At 39.9% G+C, this 12,164-nt stretch overlaps 1 protein-coding gene across 1 annotated transcript in view; it reads right to left on the reverse strand.

Annotated features, from left to right (window-relative positions):
* Positions 1-12,164, reverse strand: part of KCTD19 (potassium channel tetramerization domain containing 19) — a 28,796-nt gene that overhangs the window by 6,771 nt on the left and 9,861 nt on the right. The window contains exons 3-10 of the mRNA XM_054840992.1: positions 8,864-9,014; positions 8,352-8,543; positions 7,301-7,423; positions 6,885-7,080; positions 5,481-5,641; positions 2,647-2,750; positions 2,139-2,281; positions 112-195 (exon numbers count right to left, since the gene is read on the reverse strand). Coding sequence (XP_054696967.1) covers positions 112-195; positions 2,139-2,281; positions 2,647-2,750; positions 5,481-5,641; positions 6,885-7,080; positions 7,301-7,423; positions 8,352-8,543; positions 8,864-9,014 — 1,154 coding nt within the window. The remainder of the gene's footprint in view (positions 1-111; positions 196-2,138; positions 2,282-2,646; positions 2,751-5,480; positions 5,642-6,884; positions 7,081-7,300; positions 7,424-8,351; positions 8,544-8,863; positions 9,015-12,164) is intronic.

Raw genomic sequence — 12,164 nt, forward strand, 5'->3', positions numbered from 1 at the left:
TCAGAAGAAAAGGAGAAAATTGTGCTCCTTTCAAAGGACAAACACTGCTAGGTCAGAACAAAGGCCATTATTCTATGGAAAAGAAAAAAAATAAAGAGAAGTTTTATCTACCTGTATGCATCAGAGTGGTAAAGTGCCTCTAAAAGAGAAGGGATCTGGTACTCCTCTGCTTCTTGGCAAAAGAGAGGCCATTCTCTGTAAGTCGTAAGTAAACCGAACTGTAAAATCACTATAACACAATGTCACCAGATTATCTTTTCCAAATAGATATTAATTTTGGAAGCTTAGGCACTCACTACACAAAATGAACAATGCATTCACACAAGTGGTTTTTTCTTTTAACAGACAGACAAATAGCCTGTAATTTGAAATACTGAAAAGTACCCAGACCTTTTTTTTTTTTTTTCCCCCTTCCTGTTTCACATCTGGCATCCGAATGATGATAAAAAAAAAAAACAAACCAAAAACCAAACCCAAAAACCAAACCCAAACCCAAAACTGGTTTTATTGAAATCAATAGAAATTTTACCTTTGACTACCACTGACTTCCACTGAGTCAGAATTTTATGTCAGGAATCCCAACTGAGAGGACACACTTCTGAAAAGGTGCAGCCAAAACAAACGAGCTCCTAAACCAGAGGTGTTCAGCAGCACCCCTCTAAATCTTTGTAAAACTTGCTATTTTTGATACTTTTTCCAGCTATTGCCCCTCTACACTAGTTACGTGAAAAACTCGGTCCTCCCTTTTTGCTTTAATTAACCACGGGTATTGATGGTAAGACCTGCTTTTGAGAAACAGGAGTCCTACTCCGCTCTGCGACACTCATGACATGGGTTCGATGGGCTTCTAGGACATCCACCATTCCCAGAAATATTCTTAGTCCTAGAACACGATTATCCCTGCTAGTAAACTATTAGCATCGTGCTTGGTCCTACCCAATTTACACCCTCTCCAACAGTTCCCAGGCATGGTTTGACCATTCGGATGTTCCCGGAACTGTTTGGAGTGGATGAGAGGAGCGAAGGCACCATCTCTGGGAGGTTACAGTGGAAAGGCAGCTGGCCTCGGTGACCAAAAACATTGCCAGACATACTTAGTTTGCTTGTATAGATGTAACTGTAGTGTCTGACATCTGGCTGCCTACGCCTTTGATGACAGAGATGAAAGCAACCTGTGGTTATTATATCAGAGAAGCCACTGGTGTAACATCTCTACTGACTTTGGGGAAAAAAAGAATGAAAATGCTCTTGGAAACAGCTAAATGTGCTACAAATTATCACATCAGCTGGCGATCTGTAGTGAAGATATTTTGCCAAGTAGTTGTGATCCAACAAACAAGGAGAACCGAAGAGACTGAAAGATCTTCTGATGCCAGGCAGACCTTTGTTGCTGAACGCAAAAAATTCTAAGCTGTAGGGGTGGCAGAAGCATCAGTCCCAGGGAAACTGCTACAAGAAGCCACCGTAACACCAACGGGTCAGTTCTGGGCAATCTCAGGGGCAACTGAAACACGTTGGGATACCCTCAGACTACCCCTAGGAGACTGGGGGGGTTAAGACTTCTCCATTTCTGGCGTTTGATAAAGTTTAGAGACCTAACAGAGTGACCTGCGTATGGAGGGAGAGCGCCCGCTCCTCTTTAGGCACCCCGCGTTCCTCCGTTCCTGTACCACTGCGGTTTTGGAAGATCTATTTTTCAGCATTAGAACAGAGATACCAGTAGAGGGGGCAGGTGGAGTATTTTTCAGCTGGACTAGGCAGACTTAGCTGTCCCTGCCATAAAAAAAACCCCCAAAACAAAACATCTGAAGAGGGATACAATGATCTCATCAATAAAAACGCTTTCCTTTTTGCTAAAGGTGTGCACACAGTGCACCAACACATGCTATACACCCCGCAGTACAAGTGTCTGGCATATCGATCGTTAAAATAAAGGCATACACACCGAAACAAAAACATATCGCTCAATCTCTAAATCCCAATAATTTATGTTTAGATAGAATAGTGTATTTTGAGACTAAAAGGAAAAGTCTTAATTCTTTTGGATAATATTTCTATGAAAAGCACGGGGATTTGTTTTCTGATTGCTTCCCCTAAACCATCGAATAACACCAAAGAAACACGTTCACCCTGCTTACTTAAATTCAGCTGGCAAAACCAATTTCCCAAGTCTTAGAAAGTTGAGAACGTGTCGAAACATTTGCCCATCTCCATGGATTAGAAGACTTTGACCATATGTGATCCAACAGACTTTCTTGTCATTTGACAACAGCTCTGGATACTACAGAAATAAAAATACATTAAGATTATATTTCCAGTGTTAATTACAGAGGGAAAGAAATCCAAACAGGATTTTTTTCCTTTCTCAGTGAAAGAATTAAACCAGTTTTATCAAGTCTACTGACATTATAAGCCCAGAAAGTGCTTTCTTGGGAAGTCCAAGATTTATTTCCCCTCAGGCACTTGAACATAGTTCATATAAAATGCCCAGCCTACCTGTGAAGCACTGATAATTCCAAGTTTTCAGGTCAAACCCATTCTAATAATTCTTATTACAGGAAATATATATTCTAGTCTGTAGAATTATAGATTCCATCTCAGGAAGGTTCACGTGAAGGCAATGCAAAGACAATTAATTACCCGTACCTTCAGTAAAGTCTGTAAGCACGTTTCATACCAGTTACTCCCCACATAAACTTTCACAGTCTGATGCAGCGAGCACACGGATACTTCTGCCGTCCAGGCTGCGTCTAGAGACGGAGTAACAAATGGAAAGGCAACAACTGAAATAACTGCAAGTAGTAATTATTTTGTTATGGACACCAAGTTAATATGATATGGAATTTTACATCAAAATATTGCAAATAATAATGGTTCTTTGAAATGGTGAAGTCGCAGAGCGTACCCTATGCACACAGAGCTGAAATTCCTGTGCTTTGCCTGGTGCTCGTATGTAACTACAAGCAAAAGGCAAGGCAGGATGTAACGTCAGAGTAGTGGGCGACTCGGTCCATCCGTGCTGCAGCCAAAGCGACTCTCCTCAATAGATTTAAAACCAATAACAGCAAGGAGGCTATACGCCTTCGCGTAGTGATGGTCGCTCTGCCGAGCAGGCGCATTTATGTCACCTGAGGAAGGTGAATCCAAGTATACATTCTATCGCCACAGAAAGAAATAATTTCTTTCCAAAGTACTGGAAGCAAGGCAGAAATCTGAAATATTTTTGAAAGCGAAGACTCGGCTTGTCGGCAAGCGTGAAGTCAGTGGAATTCCAGGGCAACCTGGACTAGAGCTATCGCATCATTTCCCGTCTTTGCTTCATTATTTCCTTCGAAGAGGGCAGCATCAGGGAAGGTGCGAGCCTCAAAGAGCTCTTATGCACAGAGAGCAGGTGCAGCGTCACGGCTGTGGATATATTTTAGTCTGGGTTCAGCCCACATCTTCCCTTAGCACGGCAACAAAGATCTGGGAAAGCTTCTGTTGAAATCTTTAATAGTATAGTTCAGATTACTATTTATAGTCAGTAAGTTCTGGGACACTGCCTTAGGATAAAAATCAAAATACATTTGCATTCAAAAAAATTGTTTAAAAATACCTCAAAATACAAGTAACACTGAAGAGGGCTCCAGATTGGAGAACTGTGTTTCTTACAATAGCCTTTACAGAAGATATAGGCAAGTCACGGTCTCGAAGATATTATTTATAGGGCTAGGGATAATGATATAAATAGATTCTACTATCTCTAAACAACAAACCAACTGGCATATGCTTGTCTATAGTAGCTACTATAATGGGACTATCCATCTTCCGTAACATATGTACAAATGAGGCATCATTTACTGCTAAGAGATTTGAGTCAGAGTTACTTTTTCCAGCACGTTTTACCCAACAGGCTACACAGTAATGACACAGAATTAATTGAGGATGAAAAACTCTCTTTCTCAAGGGTTAGAATTCCATCTAAGAGTTGATAAGATTCCCTTCTTTCTGCAGACGCGCTTTCCGCACGGGGCAGGGAAGAATACTTTGACCATCAGCCCCTTCACCTTATCCTGGTGAAATACGCTGACGGCTCAAAACAAGAAGGATGACCAGCCCCTACAGAAAGACTCAGAGGGCATCGAGGGTGCAGTAAACTGGAAGTAAGGTCACTACGACGAAACAAGAAGTCAGATTTGCAAATAAACAACAGGAAATACAGTTAGGATCCTACGAGCTGAACTCTGAGCCGGGAGGCTTGTGCCCGGATGGGGCAGAGGGATGGCTGCGCTCATTGATCGCAGCGATTGCCACCAGTGGACCAAGGAACTGCAAGTGAGACTGTAGGATGTACTGAGGGAGCCAACTCCAGCAGAATTAGTAGCAGCATAGTCTAAAATACTGCGGAGGTTTCAACTGGATTACCTTGTGCAGAGCGCGATTAAATTTATCTTTCCTGGAGCACATGGCATAACAGAAGAGGCAGAGAAAACTGGTTGTGGTCAGTCTTATGAAGAACAGCTTAAAGGAGGTTGTTATTGTCTACAGCTAACGGAGGGTGTAGAGAAGACAGAGCCAGATTCTTCTTGGAGGTACAAAGTGCTAGGTCAAGAGGCAATGGAAAAGAGAGTTGGAACATGGGAAATTCCATATGTGCCTTTGTTTAGCACAAGGGTGGTCAAATATTGGAACAGCAGTCCAGAAAGGCTGCAGAATCTCCACCCTTGCAGATACTCAAAGCTTTTCTTGGCAAGGTCCTGAGCAACCTGACCTACTCCATCCTGCTCTGAGCAGAGAGCTGGACTAAGCGACCTCCAGAGATCTCTGCTGACCTAAATTCTATAAATATGGGGAAACTGGGATAAGTGAAAAGAAAATTCACTAGGTTAATCAGGGGATCATATGAACTCCTGTTAAGAAGCCACAACAAGGGCTGATAGAAAATGTCATGATTTTTCTGTAAATGCATTAGAGAAAAAGAGGGGATAAACAAAAGTGGAAACAGCATTTAAGTTAGAGGTCAGTTTTAGCAAGAGCTAAATGTGGCTGTGAATGCACTTAGGCTGGAAGTTAGAAATAGATTCCTCGGTTTAATGGCAAGAGTTGTAAGAAGAGTCCCGCATTAGAAAAATGGGAGCAAAAGAAACCTCATATTTTTAAGGTAGAACATGTTCTGATGAAAGTAACTTGGGTCATCTAAGCTTGAAGGAACTGGATTCAGTGAATTAGTTCAGTGATGAATTAGACTGGCAAGTTTAGCAAGTAAAATGATCCAAAAGTATGAACAGTACTACCTACATCCAGCACAGACTTGCTCTGTATTTCATCTAGAACCTAATGTTACCACTCTAGGGTTCAACTGAGCAACAACAGCCAGTTAATAATAATTTTTGTAACAATTCCTCAAAAGTAGATGTAGATCATTGACTGATTAATTGTATTCAGGCAACACTGCTCATTCTACTTTAAAATGAAAGAGTTCTTGAGAAATCTTGACTTACTATAATCTCTGCTCTCTGCTGGCATCTGTTGTTTCAGATAGCATTTTAAAGCATCTTTCATTGGCTCGTATGTGGTGTCCCTTTTGTCCAAATAAGCACAGAGCTCTTCGATTTCAGAAATATTTTCAGTGAGAGGAAGTCGGCAAGTTCCCAGCCAATTCCTATCCAAAAGAAGATGAAATCACTAAACTTTTTACTCTTGCTTTATGTTTTCACTACTTATTTTTAATGAGTACAAATCAGGCAATATGAATTCTAAATTTTTTTTTTTTGCACCTACTGAGCTTTAGTCATAACTCTCCACATCATTTTTTTTTTAATGGAGAACAATCCAACACCAACAAATAAAGCAATTGCAATGGAGCCATCCAATAATGATCTGCAATAGCTTTGAATAAAGCTTTTAGTATGGTATTTCTCATACACTGGATCATTCACCAGCGCCAACAGCAAGTGCAGACAAAATTTGAGGGGCAGAGATGAGCTGACTCTGTGTTCGACCTTCCTGCTCTCTTTTTGTCACCCTTTACAGAGTGGGTTTTGTCGGGTTGTGCTAAATTTAAAGTTGGTTAAAGCTTTTCAGTCTGTGGTTGATGGAAATGCATGCGGCTGCGCATCTACTGCCTGGCAGGTTTGACTCACAATCTACTGATCATTGTGGTTTCTTTTGGGTTTCTTAATTCAAATCACAACAAGCTGGTGAAAGAAAATGATACACGCTTTTTAATAGAGATTATTAAAATGTGTATTTTAATGGCTAGTTCATGACTCACCTAGTGAGTGTCTGCATCTAAAAAAAAATTCTCTCTGTCACAGCAAAGATGTCTGACCTCTATATTTACGTTTTCAGTGATTTCAGGAAAGGGGTGCTAACGATTCCCTAAGGAGCCATTCCCCTATGCGATAGGCATGTTATTAAACCAGTATGGTTTAAAAACCACCGGTATGGCAAGCCCGAGCAATAATGCTAACAATACGGAGAAGTATGTCTCAAAGGATGAAGTTCTAACGCGATATTCAGAAATCTACGTTCTTTCTTGGACTAGACATGACAGTACAACTTTTCTGTGGCTTCAAAAAAGCCTGTACCTACAGGCATTTAGATGCTTTTCAAAAATCCCATAAAAAGTCTTCCAAATGAATGGTAAAGTTTTAGGAATGTGCGATCATTAAAAAGTTTACATACACTACTTTGGCATTGTAGGCTCAGAAGCCTACGATACAATAGAAGAATGCTAATTCCCACAGTTATAGTCACCTGCAAGTTTAGCTGAAATGAATACAAGTTCTAAAAGACAAGCTGCTGAAAACAGGGCTCCTTTTCAACTACAAACCCCATTAGATAGCATTTGGAAAGAACCCAAAGTGATGTTGATACCGCCTGTATGAAGGCGGGGGGGGTACCTGGCATGCTGGAAGAGGATGCCATCGCCAGAGAGGTGCAGGCGGCTCCTGCCCAGGTCGCTGCCCACACAGAGCTGGCCCAGAGCTGAATCCGGGTAGTTGGCTAGCAGCCCCAGTGCCATGGCGTAGAGCGGGGACCCCCCCGACGCTGACGCCGTCGCCTTTCGCTGCCCCCCGGCCTCCGTGGAGCAGCCGCCTGCAAGGAAAGGAGGTTGAGACTGCGCCCCAGAAGGTCAGCGGTTAGTAATCACCCCCGTATTTTCCACTGTTTTCAACATTTATGGAAACAAGTTGCTAACTCACCTCAGTGTTGATCACATTGATATAATTTCCATTTCAAACATCTAATTTCACAAGATAACATTAAACCCAATACATATAAGGAAGAAAATATATAGCTATGTACATTATATTACCTCTATAGATCTTCACAGCATCTATAAGCTCAGGAATTCCCAGAATTAAAACTTCTTCTTCCAAGGCATCTATGTTGGAGAAGTCATCAGGCAACAACATCTTCTTTGAGCGAAGAAAATTAACTTGAAAATAAAAATAAAACATAGGAAGTGTGTCTAGATGTCTTCTGTCCACTGCTCCAGTCTAGCAAAAATAAGTTCTTCTCATTTCCTTCAGCATTGCTATCCCCATACGCACATATACACAGCGGATAAACGGACAGCGGGGAACACTTTGTCTTTGAAAGCCCAACCCTAAACTCAAGGTTTATGCTAGAGGAGACCAGATGCAGCATAAACAATAGGGGAAGTATAGAATTTGGTTAGTTTTGTTTATTACAGCATCTTGAGAGGTTCATGTAGGAGGTTTCCTCTTTATTTGGCTGGTTCCCCCTCCCCCCCAGGTACAGTTCCATCCCGTCGTGCATTTAAACGTGTTTTCCCACGTGCTGACATCAGAGGATTAGCAGAGCACAGCCGTAGCAATTCCGTATCTACCTCATCTTAACTGAGTTCACAGAGGATGAAATACTGTGTTGATGGAAGGAGTATGTGATCCTACTGAAAGGTACTTGTCCTTTTTTGAAGTTGGAAGCTTATTTAATGAACGACATGTATTTTTTTTTACTAGTGAAAAGATACAAGATTGATTAAATATTTAGAGTTACCATGTAAATTTTGCCTACCTTAATTACCAGTTGTTAACAGCAGTTCCAGAACCTGATGCCATCAATGCATTTTAGTTCAGAAGACTGCTGGATTAATAAACCCCAAATAAGTAGAGCCATGAGTGGGTACGGTTAGGTACACGTACTCTGGAAGCCACGCGGTAGAGGCTTTGTTTCTGGACTGATAAACAGGGCGGTAAAACTGGCAGACAGCAAAACCAAACCAAAACCAAAAGATGACAAGATTCTGATCTTTAAAGAAGCATTACTGAAGACAGACAGAAACAATTTAATACAAAAAGTGATGTAGACATGTCAGAATAATAATAAAAAAGAGCAGTTACCTATGAAGCGGAAGTCACTGCACTCGCACTCGATCAGGGCTGCATTCTCAAGCAGCCACAGCAAATTGTCATCATTAACTAGTACAGGATATTTTGCCACTAAATCTAGTGGCAAAAAACAGTAATTCACTTCGTCTTCCGTATCTAGTAAAGGTGCATCCACTAGCCCTAGGGGAGCTCTTTCATGTAACCCTAGGCAAAGAAAATCAGTGAAAAATCAAGATATATGTAAAGAAAAATGGAACACAGACATACGCTTTGGAGATCTGACTCTAGTACAGCCAAGCAAATTAAAGTGCATTAATCTTGTGCAACATTTAATGTTCACCAAAGGATGAAGTCTTACAGCCCGGCACAAATGAATAAACATTTGTATGGGGTTTCCTATTTTTAAAATAAAGATGACTAAATAAAAAAAAAAAAACCCACAAAAAATAAACTTTGCAAGACACTAAAACATTCTGTGGACGTTCCCAAGGATGGCAAAGAATTTATCAGTTTGGGACACTTACCTGTGAAGGCTGGACTGTTGGGAGGAATCGCTGAGAGCTTGCTGGTACATTTTCGTGTTCTCCAGTAATTCAGAGATGTTCTTGCAGCTACTGGTGTATCTGCAGGCTGGACATGTAAATTATATTTCTCCTCCTTCAAGTTATCTAAAATCTGTTAAGGTATGTAAAGTTTTTCTATTTATTACTTCAATTCAAATAATTAATGCAAAAAAATCAAAAGCAGCCATGGGAAAGAGTCTAATGCATCCCATGCTGTACTTGACATCTACTAAAATATGCCACGGAATATTGTGTCCAGACAAGAACAAATGTGCTAGATTCCTAAGTTTCAGGTACCTCAAGGCAACTGGAGTGAACTTGTGGAGTTCATTTATAAAAATTGGTAATATAGTTAGAGCTATTCATATATTTTTTAAAATAAACCAACTCTTTTTCAACATTTGAGTTTAAATAGAACTTCCTGGAATTCAAGACAGCACTCTGGCACGTGTAAAAGTATATAACAACAGAAATAGCCAAGAACCCAACACAAAGCCTGAAAGACCATTTGGGCTCTTTTTAAGAACATCTTTACAACAAGCTGTGGGAATTCGATGATTAGAAAGGGGAATTGATGTTTGGCTCAGTGATAGGAATGAGTAACAGTCTATATTTCCTAATATTTTACTGAATGATAAACAAATTATTGTAAACTCGGAACAAGTGGTTACGTACTGTTGTAGGATATGAAGTATAAAGTAACTTTAGAGCTACGGGTATGACTTCTAAAGCACATATGTAAAATACCTTCATGAATTAATAATGTTACACTGACAAGCACTTAAAAGCCAGAAAATGCAAGAACTCTAGGTCGGTGGAATGTGTTCCTGGCCACACCAGAATAGGTCCATGTTAAATACGTGATCATGTATGGTTTGTTAATACCATAGACTAGAGAGGTTTGGTGGTCTTCCGCTCCCAACCTATTTGGAGATGATATATCTTTAAACATAGTCCTAAAAGAAAATCCAAAAATGTTCACATTAAACCCAAAATGTTAACATCTTGGGTTAAAAATATCATGCATCATAGCATTTTGAGACAATTCCACAAAAAAGTATTAGAAACCAAAAGAAACTTAGAGTTTGGATCAAACTTAGAGGAAACGCAAATATTAATGTACAAAAATACACATTTCATCCAGGCAGGAAGTCTGGATCCGACCTTCACTGGCACAAAACAAAACTACACTGTAATTAAAATAAAAAATACTTTCAGTTAAATTAAATATCCATTACAGGTATCCACTTCACATTTCCATGTATGTAGCTACAGAATAGGAGGAGAGGAAGAATCATCATTTCCCCATTTCTTATGAAATAAATTCAGTGCTGTCCCACTGGGATGAACTTGGTTTTGGGCAGACTCACCCCCTTCGATTAGAAGGTTCATATTCAGCAAGATCAATCAGTATAATTGTCATAGAGCACAACAGTTGGCAGATAAAAGCCTCTGCTTGCTTTAAATTTAGTAAAAAGCAGCAAGTAACGACTGCTGAATGAGCTCTTACAGAAAGGTCAAGCATGAAATTTGGAACACTTTCTGTACTCACCAACTGTGGCAGATGAGCTGAATGTGGAAATTATTTGTCTGGATGCCTATCGTGAGCATTGATAAAGTGATAGACGCAAACTCCCCGACATCCTTCTACAGACAATATTATCTAAGAATGAAAAAATTACAGAAAAGCCACATAGACTATCCCACTTTACCTGCAATAAAGGTGTCAGCTGCAAAATTAACGCTTGCTCATACAATAAGTTCAATTCAGCACAGCTGAAAAAAGATAATTTTGAAGTCTGCATGTAATAATGAAGGTGCCTAAATACAAAACCATCTTGGTCAATAAATAATCTTAGATTTTCAGACTGATCTTGTGCAGAAGCTTCTTTCCACAACAGAGATTCGGGAAACTGAGCGACTTTACTTTTGGGAATTGAGAAATACCAGCCACCGACATTAAAATTAATTAAGTCGTCTTCTGCAGATTCCATAACACTCACTGGTTCCTTCAAACAGAAGAGGAAAATATATCAAGAGGTAAGAATGAGCCTGTAAATTCTGAAACAGTGTGACCTTTTATTTTAAAACTCCATCAGGCTTTGCAATTTATTTTCCATTCCATGGTAGCTTGACAAAAAAAGCAAGCATGGGGGGCAAATGACCTAGAGCATTACATTCCCACTCAGTTGTGCACGCACGTTCCTTCGTTAATATATGTTTATGGTCATGACGAGTCAGTAAATTAAGAGATTTTTACGTGAAGTAATACTTATGATTAAACCTCAGAGCAACCTGGCATACACGTGTACCGAGTTTGTTACACAGAACAGCAAATGAAATATGACAAATGTCTGTCTTAAATATTCAAATAAAGGTAATAAAATGCAAACAAATGCCACATCACCTCCCATACAACCTGTTGCCTATGGACACACCATTCCCTACAGTTAGTTACTATTTAAGATGCAGATATTTATTACTCTGTAGGTCCCAATCCTCTTGACATGACAGCAAAGAAAATACTTGTCCACGGTGAAAGGATGCTTCGTAAGCACATATGTGGCTGTCAGCTAAGCGGAGAGAAAATTCACCTAAAGTGGGACAAGAACACACAGTTGAGACCTGTAGCCAATTTTTCTTTTCATGTTATTGCATAGCACTGAGATGTGGATTAGTGTGTGGCCTACTAAAATGGACAGAAAAGTCAATTCAAGCCTGAAAACAAAAAAAAGTCTGCCTGCCTTTGCCATAGCAGCTAGCCTCCAAAGCCAAGGAGACAGAGTTTGTATTGACAATGGAGAACACTATTCTTGCAGCAGAAAAAAACCCATGGTGGAAGATGATATCTGATGTCTGGAATGTTTTTAGGCTATTTCTCATACAAGTGGATACAGAAAAGGGACTCTAAAGGAAATCTGGAAAAGGATGGGAAAAAAACTCCACTCTTTATCAATGTAAGAATTTAACTTGGTAGCTTTTAGACAGAGGTCATCATCAAAACTAATGATGGAGAACCACAATTACGCTGCCATCAAAGTATGCTTAGCCGAGACTTTTTCACAGATATTATCATCAACTTCTTAACACTGATACTACCCAGCAATTTCAAAGAAATTAAATATTTGAATACAACCTGTTCAAGCAAGAAAGATTAACATTTTTAAAAGAAAAGCGACAGGATACTAAAATCCTGATATTTCTAAGGCTCATTTCCAAATTTGAGGGACAGGGGGAAGAGACCCAGCACCACCAAAACCCG

This window comes from Grus americana, chromosome 13 (genome assembly GCF_028858705.1).
Source record: "Grus americana isolate bGruAme1 chromosome 13, bGruAme1.mat, whole genome shotgun sequence".
Taxonomy (NCBI): domain Eukaryota; kingdom Metazoa; phylum Chordata; class Aves; order Gruiformes; family Gruidae; genus Grus; species Grus americana.